General features: G+C 39.8%; 3 protein-coding genes across 4 annotated transcripts; 1 reads left to right on the top strand and 2 right to left on the bottom strand.

The window, feature by feature from the left end:
* The first annotated feature begins 564 nt into the window (after positions 1–564).
* On the top strand, positions 565–7,023 carry ada2a (adenosine deaminase 2a). Of its 2 annotated transcripts, XM_088299529.1 has the most exons (10): positions 565–703; positions 1,089–1,424; positions 1,609–1,828; positions 3,388–3,601; positions 3,683–3,810; positions 3,884–3,974; positions 4,833–4,941; positions 5,039–5,196; positions 5,933–6,135; positions 6,210–7,023. In XM_088299529.1, the coding sequence occupies exons 2-10, from the start codon at positions 1,121–1,123 to the stop codon at positions 6,388–6,390; spliced, it is 1,608 nt and encodes a 535-aa protein (XP_088155655.1). In that variant the 5' UTR covers positions 565–703; positions 1,089–1,120; the 3' UTR covers positions 6,391–7,023. The 2 variants fall into 2 exon arrangements, with proteins under 2 accessions (XP_088155655.1, XP_088155653.1); XM_088299527.1 differs by having other exon boundaries at positions 3,388–3,810.
* A 28-nt stretch (positions 7,024–7,051) lies between these two features.
* Positions 7,052–11,555, bottom strand: ribc2 (RIB43A domain with coiled-coils 2). The gene is made up of 7 exons (XM_088299530.1): positions 11,342–11,555; positions 11,188–11,269; positions 8,683–8,970; positions 8,497–8,615; positions 7,502–7,681; positions 7,244–7,410; positions 7,052–7,171 (listed from the first exon to the last, which is right to left on the bottom strand). Exons 1-7 carry the CDS (start codon positions 11,459–11,461, stop codon positions 7,102–7,104), a joined length of 1,026 nt encoding a protein of 341 aa, XP_088155656.1. The 5' UTR covers positions 11,462–11,555; the 3' UTR covers positions 7,052–7,101.
* A 3,362-nt stretch (positions 11,556–14,917) lies between these two features.
* Positions 14,918–15,973, bottom strand: LOC148335311 (apelin receptor B-like). Its single transcript, XM_088298904.1, has one exon. It carries the CDS (start codon positions 15,938–15,940, stop codon positions 14,918–14,920), a length of 1,023 nt encoding a protein of 340 aa, XP_088155030.1. The 5' UTR covers positions 15,941–15,973.
* Between the last annotated feature and the right edge of the window lie 3,520 nt (positions 15,974–19,493).

Here is a 19,493-nt window from a genome sequence, read left to right as displayed (position 1 = left end):
ATTTTCAAATCCAACATCAGATTTATGTGAAAGTACTTTGGTTGAATACCTGGTATGGTCTAGTGTGGTTGAAGGGTAACAAAATTGGAATTTTTTTTTTTTTTTTTAATCAGGTGTGATGGCAGTCGTTGCTTCTTTCTAAGTCACCTTCAGAACTTTTATGGGTGCGCGCCTGAGACAATTCACCTCTCCCTAAGTGACCTGGTTTGTTGACTGCAGAGAAGTTACCTCAAATCCAAAGCACTGATGTCCATGCATTGTGTTGATTTTCTTTTGGAGTTGACCTACGCCGCTCATTGGCGGCGTGTTCCCGTAATACACGGTATTGCTATAACAATCGCTTTAGCGACTGGCATTACCGCAGCCTCGAACGCAGGTGTTTTCTTGCAACATGATGCTATTTTAGTCTTTAAGCATAGTTAGTTGATGTGAAAGAAACCAACGCGGAAGTGTGAGACAATTACGGATTCAACAAACCTCAACCCCCCCCAGCTGTACATTTGTATTTCCCCGTTCCATATTTCTAGGGAAGAATTTTGTTTACGTGACACATGAGCCAATCATGTTGGAAGGGGCGGGGTTTTCTTAGTTTCACGGAGCTGATTCTGACAGGACCACTCGTCTGGGTCGACAAGAAACCTTGTCTACAGACTTACACGGCGTCTGCTCGTCAGTGTTGATTTGGTGGCGCTGCGGTTTTAAGGTAATTCGTTATGTTTAATAATTCACATTGCGGGGGTATCAGTTGGCGTCGACTCCGCCGATCCTTTGTTTTCCCTTTACGTCTTCGCTTATAATATCCTTTATGTACTAACCTTTTGATATCGCGTTCATTTTGAAGGCTTTTGCTAACATATTATCCCACTATAATCATTAAAGTTGTATTGTATTGTTTTGTGTATGAAATCCCGTCGACGCAAAGTTACGATTTACGTAGGACGGATGCTTCGACATGAAGGCACTCATTTTATTCGCTGTATCAGCCCTAATACACGAATTAGATAATGCGTTAAACGAAAAGAACTATTATTTTTTTTAATCCACAGGGACGGGTAAAGAGTTTAAATAAATGATCCTTTGTGTTTAAGGTCCTCACTTTTCTGAGGTTTGCCAGTGGACGATGGCGGTTGTATTAGAGCGCCCTCTGGCGGCGGTCGCCTATCTGCTGCTTTGGCATGCAGCAGGTGTCCTGTCCATGCCGGACCCCAAGAGGAGGCAGGCTCTCATTGAGCTGGAGGCCTCCCAACAGACAGGGGGGCAAATGGTGCTAACAGACCTGGAGAAGCTTTTGGATGCTCGGCTGAACCAAATGAAGCAGGATGAGATGGCCAAAGCCAATTTCCCTCCTGCCATGCACTTCTTTCAGGCCAAACCCTTAATCGAGCGCAGCCCCATCTTTCACCTGCTGCAGAAAATGCCCAAAGGTTAGTCATTTAATCCAGTGTTTCCTAACCTTCACTGGGCCAAGGCACATATTTGATCTCATCTGGTGGATAGATGAACAAAGATGCATTATTTTCAGTAAACAAATATTTTTGGAAGATGATGACTGATGTGCTTTTGGTTGGGAATCACTGATTTATACCTGTAATTGTGAATTCGTTTCAGGTGGAGCCTTGCATGTCCATGACCTCGGCATGGGGGACCCCGAGTGGCTCGTGAAGAATGTGACGTATCGGCCAAACTGCTACATGTGCGTCACAGACAAACGGTCGGTCAACTTCATCTTCTCATCAGGGCAGCCCAAGAGTGTGCCTAACTGCTCTCCATGGATCCTGATGGAAACACTCAGAGACAAACTTGTCAATGTCACAGATCTAGACAACAGGTGAGGTTTTATGGAATATCATTAAGTACCCAACGAGGACAAGTGCCATAGAAAACACTGAACTGATTTATTTATTCAGTTCTATCATGGAGGTGCTGTAGCAACGTCCCTATTCGCTGAACTGCTGAGATGTTTTTCTGCATTCCCAAGCTCAAGGAAGTCATAAAGGGTACATGTTTGGAATATGTGGACGATACCAAGATTTGGGATGGGTAAAGCTTTAGAAGAATCTTTTCAGGAGTTCATAAATGCTGGGAAAAGTGCATTGGACAAATGGCTTTTTTTAAAGGGGGTAACTAGTTTGGATTTGAACTATACTTAGACGGCAGTGTGTATTTTTCTGACACTAGTCATCAAAGTTTTCTGACACACCTAGTCTGTGCTCTCACTGTCCTGTGAGTGACTGGCGACTGGGCCTCTCACTCCAAACTCACCTGTGACCTTGACCAAGACAAGCGACAGAAATAGGTTTATATGGATACAAATGATTTAAAAATAAATTAATAAATAATTAAGAGATCTCTGATCATTTCCAAGGATTAGAATGTTTGCTGAACGTGTTGGGGGATGTTTTTGAGGTGTGTAAATTAAACCATGTTTGAGTTTATGAGCTTCACGTCCGTCTGTCTGAAATCAGATCTGTTAGAAAAGTCTGGAGGAATTTTCTTATTCAAAATTGGACCATTTCCTCTCACAAATTAAGGAATCATTTGTTTGTGACAGTCTATGTAGTTTTGGCCACTTGCAGAGAATGATAAAAAAGTGTAATTGTTGCATTACTCCTCCATTTTTGCTTCATTTTCAGCTTTCAGAGTTCATTAACTAACCCCCCCAAAAAAAGAAAAGAAACATTGGATCGACACTACCCCTCTGATATTACCATGTACAGTTTTCCCATTGTTTATCGCGGGGGATACGTTCCAAAAATAACCCGCGAAGTAGTCAGTTTTATTTTTTACTGTTATTTTACAATATAATATTGTACTGCAGAATGGCACACAAAATAACACCTCTTTTCAGGCCCAAAATGTAAGTATTAACGTTTTCTTACAAAAAAAACGTAACTTTTTTCTCTTCTAGACAACAGTTTACACCCCTGAGCCAATCAGGATTCACTAAAAAAAAGCACTGCAAAATAATCAGCGAAGCCGCATCGGTGAAGCTTATTTTGGCTTCTATACCCGTGAATCACAGTGAATGAGATCAAATGTGAAACTGATCATGCGATCATTTCAGATTCCTCACGTGTTAATGAGAAATGTATCACGTCAAAACATATTTACCTTTTTTTTTTCCTGTGTGGCAGCAATATGTTTCTGTAGTATGTAGTTAGTTGGTTCATGATTTTAGAAAAAAAATCAGTGCTTAAGATATACTCTTTCTCATGTATTGTGACTGAGATATCTAAAATATTACACACGGCTCCCTTTCAGTGACTGTCAACGTGTGTGTCCTTGAACAGAATTAGCTGTATGGAAAATGGATTGATGGATAATGTGGTACAATTGCCAACCAGTATACAGTACATCGCATACTATATATCAGCTTTGTGTTTCCAGCATCCTGTCCAACTTGACACTCTTCACTGAGGGCGATCATGAGGACTTGTATCCTGACCAGGTTGTGGTTTGGGAGAAGTTTGAGCTGAACTTCATGGCTGTGATGGGTCTGCTCACATATGCTCCTGTGTTCCGAGACTATTACTACCACAGCCTCGGCCAATTCTACAAGGATAACGTCATGTATGTGGAAGTACGCGCTTTGCTGTTGCAGGTATGTTTTCATGACTTTACAGAACTTTTTGGGACTTTTTTGGTTTTGCCATTTTCCGAGAGCATTGTTGACTGCACTCAGGCATACGAGTTGGACGGCAGCGTTCATGACTCGGCATGGGCTCTGAAAACCTACGGGGATGTCACCAGGCAATTCATAGCAGACCACCCGGATTTCTTTGGAAGCAGATTCATCTTCGTTGTCAACAGGTGCGCCTTGGAATCCTGCCTTTTAACAATAATGATGCAGGAAGTGAACATTAATCGTGGGGTGTGTTTCAAGGATGATAGATGCATCCGTGTTGAAGGGGTTAGTGGAGAAGGCAATAAAGCTACAAAGAGACTTCCCAGACTTGATGGTGGGATTTGACTTGGTGAGAAACTCACTTCCCAAATAGTTCCTTTGCTCAAAGATGCCACAAGATGGCGCCAATGCATTCCTAATGTTTTATGAGATGAGGTATAGGTCCAAAGCCCCAAAACGCACCACAAATATTTCAACATTTTCTCAACTCAATTTCATTTACAGTAATAAAAAAAAACCAAACCTTAAAAACACTCGCATTTAAAACATGCAGCTGTACATAAATACAAAAGTGCAACATGAGACAATTTAACATCATTCAGAAACAAACATATAACAATGTTAAAACAATACAATAAATACAATTAAATAAGGCACAAAAACAAGGGCATTTGTTTTGTAGAATAATGTTCTTCTAAAATAAAAACAACTAGTACGCCGGACTATAAGCAGCAATACAATTAATCTTCTAAGGCGAAGTCGTTTTACTCCAATTTAGTTGTATCATAGAGTTTGCATAATTTTACATTATCTGTTGTTAAATGTTTCTTAAAACATAGACTATAAAACAAATCAAGGTTTTGGTGGTAACACATTAATGTTCACTTAACTAATTAACTATTTCACTTGACGGTCCCCTATTGAAACTTTGTTTTGAGTCAATGTCAACAATCAAAGCATCACAGAAGGAACTTTGGAGGTTTCAATGTACAAACTTAGTCAAGTTGACACTTGATAAAAGTATCGTTTGGAAATCAACTGCTTGAATTGATATGCTTCACTGGAGCTGTAATTGATTTATTTTTAGTTTGTGTTAATTTTAAAGAACTACAATACACTTGCTCCACACTTGGCCATTTCTTCTTATTGTATGTAGTGATGATAGCAAGCTATATTTTGAGTTTGAGTATACACGTCCTGTGCGCAGGTAGGTCGCGAAGATGACGGAAAGCCACTTTGGTATTTTCGAGATGCCTTATCGCTACCGGGAGAGATGGGCGTGACACTTCCCTACTACTTCCACGCTGGAGAGACGAGTAAGCGCTCAAGCTGCTTCCAGTGAAACAGATTGGGTTAAGAATTGGAAAAAGTAGAATCCAATTTCCAATACTTCTCTGCACTACATTATCATAGATCTGGAGGGCACCGACGTGGACCAGAACTTGTTGGACGCTATTTTGTTTAATACTTCACGCATCGGCCACGGCTTTGCTCTGATTCGCCATCCTTTGGCTCGAGAACTGTCCAGGAAGAGAGGCGTGGCTGTGGAAGTGTGTCCCATATCCAACCAGGTAGACGTGGTCTTGCGGAAACCATTCTGTTTTACAAAGGATATATTCATTGACGTCATTCAGTATTCATGCTGTTGTGATTGGGTAAAACAAAAGTAGAAAACTCTTTTTAAAAGAATGTGTTTTCATACAACTTTTATATGGTTGCTTTATTTTTGTTTATTATTGTGGTTGTATTTTGTGGGATTATGTTTTATTGTTTGGAGTTTTTTTAACATCGCATGCCAAGTGCACTTCCACAACCACTGCCAACTATCAGCACAATAACTATCATTTAAAATTAATTTGCTCTGTAATTGTCTTTGTCAAGGTAGAATTTACACGACGTTTATTGCACTGGGATTAGCATTGAAAAAGAGTGGAAAATCGTTTCAGAAAATTCGGGCGAAAATTAAGATGGGGGAATATTTTAAGTAGAACACTTTCAGTTTTGCTGAAAATATCCCTCCATCTGTGGTCTGCAATTGACTGGCAACCACTCCTGCAGCTTGTCTTTTACAATACAAAAAAAATCATCCAATAAATTAGAACAGTGCATTAACAAACCAAATCACTTTCATGGTAGAAATTGCCCTTGTGAAAATGTTAAAAATATTTTTAATGAGTCTCCAAAAACTTCTACTACTAAATCAATTGAGATATTTACCATGCTATGTTTTCCATCTCAATATTTTACAACCCAGTTTCAGAAAGTCTCTGGTTATATTTTTGTGATGAAATTCTTGTCCTGGAGCAGGTGTTGAAGCTGGTAGACGACCTCCGAAATCACCCGGCGGCGGTGCTGATGTCCCAGAACCACCCAATTGTAATCAGTTCCGACGACCCGGCAATGTTCGGTTCCTCCGGTCTTTCCTATGATTTTTACGAGGCCTTTGTGGGCTTCGGGGGTAATCGATCCCACGTGGGCACTCTCAAGCAACTTGCCATCAACTCTATTCTGTGAGTGTCACCCATGTGAAGCGAACTGTGTGCCCGGGCTCGCCCGCTGACATGTCACCATTGTTTTCTTCCAGCTACAGCTCGCTTAGCCCGGAATTGCGGAACAAAGCTTTGGATTTATGGCAGAGGAAATGGGACAAGTTTGTCTCTGACAATGCTTTCCAGAAACAGGAGTGTGGTCATGGCAAATTTTTTTGTTCTTATCCCAGCATGGTTCCTTTGAAGAGACTCTTCAATTTTGCTGCTGTGCTCTGAGCAGGAATGTGGGACTTTGCTGTTCACACGTTTGTGAATGGACAAAAGGCACCTTATCTTGTTGTTGTTTTTTTTTTATTGAATTTGCACTTTGTAACAGTGGCATGCAGTCCCCTGCTATCACCTTACAGACTACACTCGCTATTTTTTTAAACGTTTTATATGCACTCGGGTCACAAAAAATGTTTTTTACTGGAAAACTAGCCCCCCCTCAAAAAAAATCTAATCTTCAGACGTTTGTTTGCAGTGTACTCATTCTGTCTTTTCTGGATTCAGATTGGCTATAATGGTCTAATTATGGCCTTCCCTTTTGAGATTATTGCACTTCCCTTTGTTTCGGCAATATGTAGACAGAGATTTTTATTTAAGAGGTTCCCAAGACCTCGAAAGTAGGATACAAATGTTTTAATTGTGGGTGATGTGTGTGTGTGTGTGTGTGCGCGTCTGCCTGTATGCGTGCTCTGCTTGTGCTTTATTAAGTGAATGATTCAAATATGTTGTATGATGTAGCTCAGGAAACTCTGCTGCTTCTTGTTTTCAAATTGTCCTGTTTCTGTAAGCGCAGTGTTGTTGCATTGATTGTGACATTTGACAAAAAAAACTGCCACTAAAACATTGCATATTTAAAAAGAAGGTATTTGTATTTATTAATTTGCAGTCTTTTATTTTGGAGCACACAAATAACTCAGCTTTGGATCCTCATCATTGTCATCAGCAGCTGCAGGTGTTGAATTGGGAGAAGAATCGCTCATCAATGTCTCCCCTCGCAATGTCCTCTTTCCTTAATACAGAAACATGACTTATGACGCATTCCTAAGAGAACAAACAGCTTTGTTTTGTGTGTGTGTTGTACCTTTTTTCCTGTGCTGCAGCCAGCTGTTTGTTGGTGGTGTCCATATGTCGCCGAAGCTGCTTCCTGTGTCGGGCCTGCTGTCTCTCCAAGAGCACAGCTGTACGAGCTGAGTCCAGACGGACGCCATCGTGTCGCAGCTCTTCTTTTTTCTTCTCTCGGTCCGCCCTCTACAATCCATGCCCATTTCAAGTCAAGCAATAATTTTCACACTTAAATTAGCGATGATGATTGACTTTGGTGTAAATGTGCGGCTGTTACCATTTTCTCTTCAATTTGATGCTTGTGAAATTGAGAGATTTGCATCAAGCTCTCAGGAGTTGGTTTCCTATCCATGCTGGGAGGAAGGCCAGGGGCTCCCATCATGCCTGTGTGCTGACCATGCTGCTGGATATCTTTCTGATTATGCTCTTGACAATGCCTTTCTTCTGTTTTGGCCATCTAACAGCATAGAAACATTCCAGCTTCTGCATTTGTATAACTAGTCGTTTCTGTAACAAAGTTAAAGCTATAAATAATGATGAACAGGTCCTCACATACTGAGCTTGCGCAAAAGGTCAACTGCTCCATCATCCTCAGCACACCACCATTGAGGAAACTCAAAAGGTTTCGTAATGCACCTCTTTCGATACCAGCAAATTGATGAACAGCGGCATGTGGGCAAAGACTGCACTGATGGCCACCTTGTTTTCTTCAATCAGGCCCAATTCCTGCAATATTTGCACCATTTCTTTACCAAATTTGTAAACTGTCTTTACTTTAACTATGAAGGTATTGCGAGTATTTCTGTTACCAAGCCCCTTTTCAAATTAATTTGAATAAAAGTTAAACCATTTATCTTGAATTTTTATTTCAAAGCTTATCCATCGATTTCCTACATATATTGTTTGTAAAAAATAATGACGCTTTCAAAAATGTCAAAATGACCCTCTGCGAGAAACTATTACTACGGAGTGGCCCGTGACAAAAAAATTTTTTTGGACATACTTGCTTTCTAGGATCCAAAATGTAGGATACATCACAAAAAAAACCTGAGATAGCTACCGTATTTACACAATACAAATACAAGGCACAACCTACTTACATATAATCACATTACCTGTCATTGCATTTCGGAGAAGCCATTCTTAGATGGACTTTGAAGTAAGTGTGTTACAAGTTCTAGCATATACCTTGTGCGACTTCACTTTTTTTTCTCAGTGTAGTGCATCAATGTGCTGTGTCAATCACATTGTAAGACTCGAGGCATGGCTCACTGTGATCAGATTCCACTCTTTAGTCGCAACCGCTGCTGCTTTTCTCCTCTCCAGCTCTTTGTTCTGGAGCTGCAGAGCTTCATTGTCCATTTCCACTCGACTTTGGTCATCCTGCAGTTCTGAGGACCCAGATAACAATTTTAGTGAGCTCAGGTGTGTTTGTGTTTGAATGTGATTAAAACCTACTCTCCATATTCTGTCTGTGTTTTTCTGCGCCCTTCTCATCCTGCTGCTGGATGAGCCAACTTCGGAGCTGCTCCCTCTGCCTCTGCACTCTTCTCCTGCTGTCTGGGTCCTCTCCGAGCAGACCGGACAACATTGTCATCGGCGCCTCTGTGACCAACTCCTGCCCGTCTCGAAGCTGCTGGTGCTGATAGTGGTAGTCCACGATGGCCTTCTCAATGTCATTTTTGACCTTCAGTTGTTGTGTATGCAGAAGGGAAGCTTGTTTTATGTTGTCCAGCATAACAGCATCTTTGGGGAACACCGAATTGCTTCGTCAAACATTCTACCAAAGTATGATTCCTATTCATCTATTTTCAGTAGTTTGTCCTCATCATCGTACAAGTGCGTGAGCTGGAGCCTATCCCAACTCACTCTAGTCGCGAAGCAGAGTACATCCCGGACTGGGTCCCTGATGGAACCAGAAGGTTCTGGGTGGCACTGGAACCCCCAGGTGCCGCTCCAGATAATTGGCATCATGGCAAACCATGTGCTGCAAGACTTGCAGCACATTCATTGTTATGTCGGTTTGCACTACACAGTAATTTTTGGAGAGCACATTTTACTCTAAAAAGACAGCGTAAACAGAGTAAAATTGGAGAGTAACATATTTAGTGTAAAATTCTACTATGTGAAGGTGCTGGCACAACAGAAGATATTTCAAACATGTAACAGTTGTTTTTGTTTTTCACCTCAAATAATTTACCTTTTCAAAACTTGCTTTATCAAAACAGGCGGAAGGAACCCAGGCATGAGTGTAAGAGACGTCTGACTGAACAATCATTCAAAAAATTAAATGAATTAATGTCATGTCATTTTCCGCACCGCTTATCCTGTACAGGGTCGCGGGGGCCTATCCCAGCTGACTACGGGCCAAAGGCGCACTACAACCTGAACTGGTCGCCAGCCAGTCACAGGGCAGACATAGACACCGTCACTGAGTGGGAACTGAACCCACGCTGCCCGCACACAACTCAGGCGAGTGTACCACTACACCATCAGTGACTCTCAATTAATACAGTTGAAATGAGTGAGGAACCGTGTGTCAGTAACTCGGAATACAGTAACTGTGTGTGTGCGTGTCAATCGGATCCATATAAAAATGGATGCTGCTTGCTGATGTGTTTCCAAATTTTTGATTCACAGACACTCTGAGGTACCTTTGGCCACCCCAAGGAAAAAAGTCTAGCACTGCCACTGAATCACAGCGGGACACTCATTAACACCTCTGGTCAATTTTGAGTCTTTAATCAATTAAACTAACATACATGCTTTTGGAATGTGTTAGGAAGCTGGAGCACCTGGCGAAAACTTGCATAAGCATGGGGAGATTCCGGGTTTGAGGACCAGAGTCAACATTCTGACCCAGAACGTCAGAACTTTATGAAAGATGTGCTAAGCACTAGTATGTACTTTGCCTTGCTGGCATTGTTAATTATGATTAGATTCAAATAGGGGAACTAGATCAAAAATGCCGAAAATATTTAATCTACAAAGCCCATCATACTACCAAATAATGAATATCGTTCTATCATTCCAACATATATTTGCATAAATGAAGTACAGTAAGTCTCTTGGAGGACCGTTGGAAGAAAGCATGATTATATTTCATATAAATGTTGGAGACTTAAAAACTAATTTCCCCTCAAACACATATATATATATATATATATATATATATATATATGTATATGTGTATATATATATATATATATATATATGTATATATACATGTGTATATGTATATATATATATGTATATGTGTATATGTATATATATATATGTATATGTGTATATGTATATATGTATGCATATGTGTATATGTATATGTATATATATGTATATATGTATATGTATATATATATATATGTGTATATGTATATATGCATATGTGTATAACTATATATATATATGTATATGTATATATGTATATGTAAATATGTATATGTGTATATATATATATGTATATGTATATATATGTATATGTATATATGTATATGTATATATATATATATATATATGTATATATGTATATATACATATATATATATACATATATATATATATATATACATGTATATATGTATATATACATATATATATATGTATATATATATATATATGTATATATATATATGTATATATATACGTATATATATATATATATATACATGTCTATATATATGTATATATATATATATATATATATATATATTCATATATATATATGTGTGTGTATATTATATATATTAGATTATCTTCACACTGTAAAAATTATAGGAACTGAAGTACTTTCCCATGTGTCTGTACTTTTGTATAACGTTTTCATTTATATAATTAATAAATTTCACTTTTTTCATTGAAACTGCAGAAATAAATTAAATTGAAAAATAAATCAGTTTGGTTTTTATATTTGCCTATGTACGCCTTTTTTATTTCGGGAGTCGTAAAAGCGTTTTTTTTACTCACCATACGCATCTCGTTCTTCCTTTTCTGCCTTTTTCCTTTCCATCTTCTCAGCCACTTGCTTGTCAAGAAATTCCTTGTCAACCTAAATTAATATTATTATCATTATTATAATACAATTGAACGACAAAGAACGTGTGCAACACAAACACCTTACTCCGATGCTCCGCAGTTTCTCGTCAAACACCCTCGCTCGTCTTCGAGCCTCAATATCTCGACGTCTCTGCACTTTGACATTCGACAGGCCTTCCGATAACAATTCAAAGTTGTTCATCATGGTCACGCACGGCCGAGTGGAAAATATTTATCGTGGAAAAGATATGCGCATTTTTCTCCCAGTGGTAGTTGGGCGAAACACTCGGGTTGCTAAAACAAAGCTTCGTAGTTCTTCGGAACAAGTCGGCTATTTCCGGTAGTTCTCCGACACACTTGTAAACTGTAATACCACCTGTAGCAGTCTATATTATTCCAACAAACCAAAACGTCCTGTTCTTTAAACTCTATGACTTTTTTGTTTTGTTTTGAATAGTAAAAATTACATTATTACATTCGTTTCGATGGGATCATAAAAATTGAAACTTGTACAAGTATATGTCGTGAGGGACGGAGCCTTATGAAAACGTAGGCAAACGATAAATAATATATCTATTAAATAGCAGTCCTCACCCCTCATCGACATATTGATGAAAAAAATAAATACAAAGATTCTGAAATCAACATCCACAATTACTCAAAGTCTGCGTTTTGTTACATTGAATTTTTTGTATTTTTTTATTTTAACATCCAGCTGCTGTTATGAAATGTATTCTTGGATCTCCTGGTGTTACCAAAGCATTTCTGTATCATAACTTGACCCTTTTTGTAAGTCTCAAAACCTCATTATAATTCTCTCAACATGATTGGGCGACTTATTCTGAATCCAAACATTGATATGCAAATACTGATTGAATGCCGATTAACTACAGTAGAATCAGAAAAGCAGTCAAAGGTGAGAACATCGTCTGAATTTTCTCTGTGACCGGTCGTGAAACATCTCTTAGTTGCTTTGTTTTTTATTTCCCTCCCCTGGTAAGTGTTGGAAATAAAGTAACATTGTATGAGAAAGCAGCAGCAGTGAAATTGGCATTTAAATGGCGCAATTTATGAGGTAGCCTACCTGTTGACGTCCCAGTTCAGAAGTTTCTGCTCTCGCATTGGCAGCTGACAGACCAGCAGGGTTGGGGTGTTTCAGTTCAACCAAGACTTAGGTTGTATTTGTGAGATATAATGCCCCCAACAATGATTTCCCCTTCTCGATTGGAATAGCAATTGTGGTAACAAGAAACCGTCTGATGATGTTGTGACCTTCCAGTGTGTTTAAACATAGTTTGATTCTACGAGTCCACGTGACTTTGGGCAGAAAGGGCCGACACCTCAAATGCCCCCCCCCACACACACACACTTCAAGTTTCAGTTTTCTGCACACTCTGGCAAGTTTTAAGTCAAAATTTATCAGCTATATCAATTTTAAGACAAATGGAGACAGTGGTCATTATGGTGGTCGGCAAAATATTCCACAAAAGGTTATTAGTCCATTTGCACATGTGATGCCCACTTTATCACACCAGTGTGTTTTCATTAATGTTGAGTTTTGCGAGTGTTGTCATTTTATTTACAATGTTAATCCAACTCTTGTCTTATATTTTGATTTTATTGCATACGATGAAAAGTACTCACTAAGGTCATTAGGTGGCAGTGAAAGACCACAGTTAACATGCCACCCATTTTTTTCATACCTGAGTAGAAGTGCGAAACCATGGAACATAGCGTCATTGTCTCTGTTTTGTTTTGTATAACATGTCAACCAGTTGAAAGGTTCCGAGGTTCTAACCTTTGCCCGGTTCTTTCTTAATTCTCGCGATGCTTATGGTAACTAGTAACCAGAACACAGCATATTCTCAGCGAACGATTTAATGAAATCCGGGAAGATCGAGACACAGCCGTGGAGCCTTATTCAGTCAGATTGCAGAAGAAAGTCGAACACCTTCCCCTGTGACTACGACTCTTCAACTCCTGACTGCCCGCCCACAAGGGAGGCAACTCTGCCCAGTTTATGTGACATTGTGTGACCCCATGGCCTTAACTGAAATCAGCTAATATATGTGCCAAGGGTGTCACAGAGAAAGGAAGCCAAATGAAAGCAAGAGAAAGGTCACAGTAAGATAACGGCCTCGTTCAAGAAATCTAGACAAACGTAAACCCGTCTTGTTACTTTGTGCTGTATTTGGGTTCATGAAACAGATGCTTGTCTCAATGTTGAGCACAGCTTCATGTGATAGCCGACTAAATGTGATTGATCCCACACCCATACAGTTGCAGTGTTTTGTATTTATTCAGAACTGCAGCCTTGTCAAACGATTTACACAGACATATATATATATATATATATATATATATATATATATATATATATATATATATATATATTTTACTGGCTTTTTGACATTTTTTTAGCTTGCTTAAGGAGTCCAACAAAGTCAGGTATGCTTGCTCAACATCATTGCCATAACCACAAAGTAAGCGCTTTGTCCATTTCCTGAGTGTTAACGGAAGTCACTGAAGTAGCACATATACTGGAAAATGATCAGATATGACAGCATAGATGATACAGACTTACATACAACATATTGCTAATGTAATTATGCATACATAATTAATATTGTGACAGAACAGTACAATATGTCTGTATACAGGTAGTTTTATATATATATGTATATATGTATATATATATATATATATATGTATATATATATATATATCCCGGCAGCGGACAATTACGATGGAATGTTAGCTAAGAAACACGTTAAATTATTTTCTTCCAAAAATTGGCTTACTTTAAACAGAATCCTTGGATGCATTTTAGCCGAACGTAGTCCTGGTGAATTAATGCACTTTTAAACCTACAAAAAAGAAGTACTGTCGCCAAAACTAATCATGGCATAACTTTTGCTTTGCACAATGACATCAACAAGGATCTTTGGATAAAATGCAACATGGAATTCTAGTTACATAAGCCAATTTTAGGATAAAATGAACAAAAACTTTGACATATTATTGCCGATGTTCTGTGCTTGTGGGGTGGCTGAGCTCGCCCATCTCCCGCACCCCTGAACTCAGCTTTTTATTACCCACTTATCTGGCTCCACTCCGACTAACTGAACTGCGCATTTGAATAACGTTATGAGTTTTTGAACAAAACGTTTTTCAAAAATTCCGTTCGTTTATTAACGTGGATGGGACTGTCGAGATGCCACAAGTGAAGATGCCGGGTCATCGCTGCCAATCAGCTCACGGGATAAATCCGGCGCTCTCATTGGTTGATCACGCATCTTTTATAAGTGCCCATGGGTGCGTACAAAGCCCCCGAGTCAACTCCTCTCTTTCAAACAACACGTCTTTCCACAATATGGCTGTCGATTTATTTATTTATTTTCTTAATGAATATTTTTGAAAAAGCTGCAAAACCTGAAGCATTGAAGTGGTGAGGGAACACTGTAAAGAAAACAAATCTATTAACGTGTTTTTTTTTTTTAACTTGTCACATTCAGGCTCTGCCTCGCCTGGCCACGTGATCTTTCTTTCAACAAAATCTATTTCATGTTTGGTGTCCTGAAAATTCTCCAACAGTCAATAGGCCACAGAGTCAAGAATCTGTAAGGAAGCACCTCACATTCATTGAGTCCTCTGCGCACACTTAGACCTTGGTGGATGCCTTGCAGGACTTTTTGAGGTGAAGCTGACACAGGCACTGTGACCTGAAACGCAGGTCTAAGAAGGCGTAGAGGAAGGGGTTGAGGCAGCTGTTGATGTAAGCCAGACAGGCAGTGTACGGGAAGGCCAGCAGCAGGAAGCGCTGGAAAGTGCAGGTAGTCGGTAACAGGTCAAGTTCGGAGAGGGCACCCGCACTTCTCACCAAGTGGTAGGGGATCCAGCAGGTGGCAAAGACCACAACCACTGTGATGATGATCTTCAAGAGTCGCCACTTGCGTTGGTCCTCCTTGTGCCTTGTGTTGAAGTGGTGCATCACGGTACAGCCGATCAACCCGTAGCACAGCATCATGGCCAGTAAGGGGAGTAAGAACCCCAGGGTGGACAATGACAAGCTCAACCCGGCGTACCACAGCCTCTCTTGATGCCTACTGGTCACAACCAGGCTGAAGTCCAGGGCACAGAAGGTTTGGTTGCTGCTCGGGTTGTGCCGGGTGGTGCGGAACATGAGGGCGGGAACAGACAGGAGACCCGACAGCGTCCAGATGGCAGCGAGGGAGGCGCGCATGTGGCCACCAGTGCACAGCTGGCTTCTGGACAGCGAATGCACAATTGCCAGGTAGCGATCGAAGCTCATGCAGGTGAGGAGGAAGACACTGGCGTACATGCTGAGCAGATCCACATAGCTGATGATCTTGCACAGGACCACCCCGAAGGGCCAGTGGTTGTCCATGGCCGTGTACACTGCCCACAGCGGCAGCGTGGCCGTGAAGGCCAGATCGGCCAGGGCCAGGTTGCCGATATAGACTTGGGGCGCCCGCCGCTTCCCCTGCGTCCGCCACACGATGAAAATAACCACGCTGTTGCCGATCAGGCCCAAGATGAAGATGAGGATGAGGATCACCGTGATGAACGAATGGGATGCCTCCCACTCTGAGTAGTCGCACAGAGTGTCGTTCTCCATCTCCTTGTAGTCGTAGTACTCGTAAGGGCTCTCACTCGGCTCCATGGCTCTTCTGTCTTGCACGCGTGGTGGAGTATGTTGCTGTTTGTGTAATCTGCCTGCTCTGACACAACGCTGTGGCCATGGCGTGAAGCCTCTCAGGATGCACCCACCTCCTTTACAACAACACCGCCCACTTCTGGTGGAAACACATCCACTCATTTGAAACTTGCTAAAATGTGGCAAATTTTGTACTCTTGCTCTTTTCTTCACTTTTACTCACGTGTAATATAACTAAATGAATACAGGTATCTAGATAAAATCTAATCTGCTTTGCTTTAAAGTACAGTAACCACAATTTTACACAAGCATGTCTTTATTCATGTATTTCTTTTAATGACGCTTTACAAGTGAATGCGAATGCAAATGTGATATAAAAATGTGAAAAGTATCGACAGAAAGCCTACAACACTAAATGAAAATGTTACATATATGCTAATAATATATGGTAATAATATAATATAAGAACAATGATACCATTTTATACTCAATTGCAATAAAGATAAACATCTTGTTATTTATTTATTATTTATAATTTTTACAATTATTTTGGGAATTTTTATTAGTTCCTAGTAATAGTAATTAAGCAACCAGGGGTCATCAGCATGGCCGGCCCTGGTCTTTTGGGGCAAAATTTCCTTTGTGGGCCCTCTAACTGATCAGCAGCACTCACGGTGCCACGATTGATGACTCTAAAGCCGATCACGTTGATGTGACTTCAGCAATCTCTTCATTTATACTTTTTGTGTTTGCAAAAATAGCACCACTGGAGCCTTTACAATCAGCTTCCACTGTGCAGATCAAGTCAGGACTACACCCCGGAAAAAAATTCCATGCATTGTAATTTGGTCCAGTTGAGTTCAGTGATTGAATTTACAATTCAATGCAATAGAGTGATGATTATTAACAATATACTAACCAAACAATTTTAACCCAATTAACATATAAGAAGAGTGAGAATTAATGCATTTATGATAAAAGAGCCCAAGGAAAATGTCAGAGGTAAATTAGTATTAAACTACCTAAATGAGTACCTATGCCTAATTACATACATATTTTTTTCTTACTTTCCTCGTGGTATCACATCAAATATACCATGCATCATCAGGGTTGTATTATTATTGTTGCCACCAATGTATTAAATACATAATTTTTTAAGCACATTGGTGCCAAACCAATTTTATAACCACATACTCACAACAAAAAAATAGACATGGTAAATATATACAAGTTTTAATGTAACATCAGGCACCCATCAAATAAGACATTCACTAAAAGTCAAGCAGAACAATAAAGTGGTTGTAACTCAACTGCAGCATAAAACCAGGACTGGTAATATAAAAACTCCATAAATAAATAAAACATCACACTAATATTTTAGGCAACAAAGTGACCAATCTTCCCTCATTAGAAGTGGTTGATCAGCATTACGTCCTTCTTGCCTTGCAACTGCAAAGTCATTTATGATGTCATTGTAATCTATTTCCTTCCCTATTTGGTGGTTGATGCTGATGTCTAGTCGGCAAAATGAGATGGAGTGTCATTAATTGGTTTACCATAAATGGAGTGCACGTTGTGCGTGCGTATTAGTGAGATCGGGGCCCTTTGGTGAAGTCGGGGCCCTATGCATAGGCCCAGTTCATCATCAGTCAATTTTATAGAGGACATTTTACTCTCAAAGCTCGTAAAATTCTCAGAGTAAAATTTACACTGAATATTTTGCTCTCAAATTTTCCTCCGTATACTGGGACCAAATTTAGCCTTTTTAGAGTGAATTTACTTGGTAGTTGGGAAGAACAGGAATGGTCCAGGTACACACTAAACAAGGGCTGGCTCGTGCTTAGGGCGCAACGGACTCCAGAGGGCGCCAAAACGGGTATATAGGCTGGGGAAAAAAATCACCGAATTAATTAATTCCATTAGCTTCTATCTATTCTTAAAAGGAAATATTTAATCAGCCAATGGTGTCAGATTCAAATCAATGCCCGATTAGTGTAATTTGAAAAAAAAAAATTCCAACTAAGCCCCAACGACGGTTCACGCGACATTCGTCCCAACTGCTTTGCTTTGGCGCCATCTTGTGGCTAATTGCTTTCTCTGACGGACTTGATGCTGATAATCAGTAAATCAATCAACATTTTTATTTTTATGTAGCTGAACTACAAAGAAGGTCTTAAAATAATTTGAGGATATGAACAGTACTCAGGACTGTGCCAACTTTATACTTCCATTACGTGTGTCATCTTCAACACCGCGTGTCCTGTGCAGGGTCGCGGAGAGTGCTGGAGCCTCTCCCTGCTGACTTTGGGCGAAATGAGGACGACACCCTAAACTGGTCGCCAGCAAGTCACAGGGAACAGACAGACACCATGAGGTTTTCCTGCCATTCATAGACGAATTATATTGCCTTTTCACTTTATATGTCAGCAGGTCTTTAATTGTAGTTGGATGTCGATGCTTGACGGCAAGTTTTTGAAACCTATTAGGCGTGGCACTTCAGTTTGCAAAGTTTGCAGCACATTTGAATAGAGTTGTTTTAGAATAACTCCTCCAAGTGCAACCAGGAGAGATGGTTGTCTGGCTTTTCTGGCTACAAACTTCCTCACTGCTGGTTCTCGTTTGGGAGACGGACAGTTGAACAGGTTACCGGCAAAGTTATGTATCTCCACTGCATTAGTTTGAGTGTGTCACGTTCTTATTCATTTGTTCATTTATGTCACTAACAAATCAATGATGTGTCGGAATGTTGTATATTATACAACATGAGACTGTCGCTGTTTTGCTGTTCTTCTGGTATCTATTATAAATGTCTTTATGTGTTTTAATTTGTGTTCTTAATACCTTCTAATTTATATTACACCATATGGAAAGTGCTTTGTTACAGCCCCATCTGTTGTGAAATGCGCGATAAAAATAAAATTGTATTTTATTGTATTGTATTTCATCCAATCATAATCAAAATCATATAGCTACTGTAACGTGATTTAACCAGTTTGGTGTTTTGAAAAATAATAAACTAAAATGAACATAATCCAAAATGAAATAGTAATGAGGGTTTATTTTGTTTGTGTAACGAGAAGAAAGTGCAAGTATTTTTGTAAAAATATAAGAAGTAGAAGCACAAAGTAGGCTGAAAAACAACTACTCCACGAAAGCACAGGTGTCAAACTCCAGGACTGGAGGGCTGCAACAAACTATGTGTAATGCTGTTGCGTGAGAGAGAGAGAGAGAGAGACATGTAAGCTATATGTGTGGCTGAGTGAAGAAGCAGAAGTTGCGTTTAATTTGAGCAAAGTGATTTAGTGCATGTACAGCAATCTCCACACTTGGTTCGAACTCATCTGTGAATTTGCCTCGTGTGACAACAACAGTCTAAGAAAGTTTCCGGTACGCTCTATAATGATAGCTGCGTTCTGTGTTATTTGGGGAGTAAAAATTGTCTCCCGGTGTTTATAATATAGATGATATCCCATTTTAAAACATGAAGACTCGTGGCTATTCGGCCTAAGCGGCTAATGTATGTACAAATCAGAGCTGGGCAGTCCGTCCCGGCTGTGAA

This window comes from Idiotropiscis lumnitzeri, chromosome 6 (assembly GCF_059441095.1).
Source record: "Idiotropiscis lumnitzeri isolate Australia: NSW breed Sydney's pygmy pipehorse chromosome 6, RoL_Ilum_1.0, whole genome shotgun sequence".
Lineage (NCBI taxonomy): Eukaryota > Metazoa > Chordata > Actinopteri > Syngnathiformes > Syngnathidae > Idiotropiscis > Idiotropiscis lumnitzeri.
Note: the sequence above shows the minus strand (reverse complement) of the source record. Positions and strands in the feature narration are given on the sequence as shown.

Excerpts from the sequence above, each read along its gene's own strand:
- ada2a (XM_088299527.1), top strand. The coding sequence starts at position 1,121 with ATGGCGGTTGTATTAGAGCGCCCTCTGGCGGCGGTCGCCTATCTGCTG. Across the intron at positions 1,425-1,608 it reads GCTGCAGAAAATGCCCAAAG|GTGGAGCCTTGCATGTCCAT; the intron begins GTTAGTCATTTA and ends AATTCGTTTCAG. Across the intron at positions 1,829-3,387 it reads GTCACAGATCTAGACAACAG|CATCCTGTCCAACTTGACAC; the intron begins GTGAGGTTTTAT and ends TTGTGTTTCCAG.
- ribc2 (XM_088299530.1), bottom strand. The coding sequence starts at position 11,461 with ATGATGAACAACTTTGAATTGTTATCGGAAGGCCTGTCGAATGTCAAA. Across the intron at positions 8,971-11,187 it reads GGAAGAACGAGATGCGTATG|ATGCTGTTATGCTGGACAAC; the intron begins GTGAGTAAAAAA and ends TGTTCCCCAAAG. Across the intron at positions 7,172-7,243 it reads GCTGCAGCACAGGAAAAAAG|GAAAGAGGACATTGCGAGGG; the intron begins GTACAACACACA and ends TTCTGTATTAAG.
- LOC148335311 (XM_088298904.1), bottom strand. The coding sequence starts at position 15,940 with ATGGAGCCGAGTGAGAGCCCTTACGAGTACTACGACTACAAGGAGATG.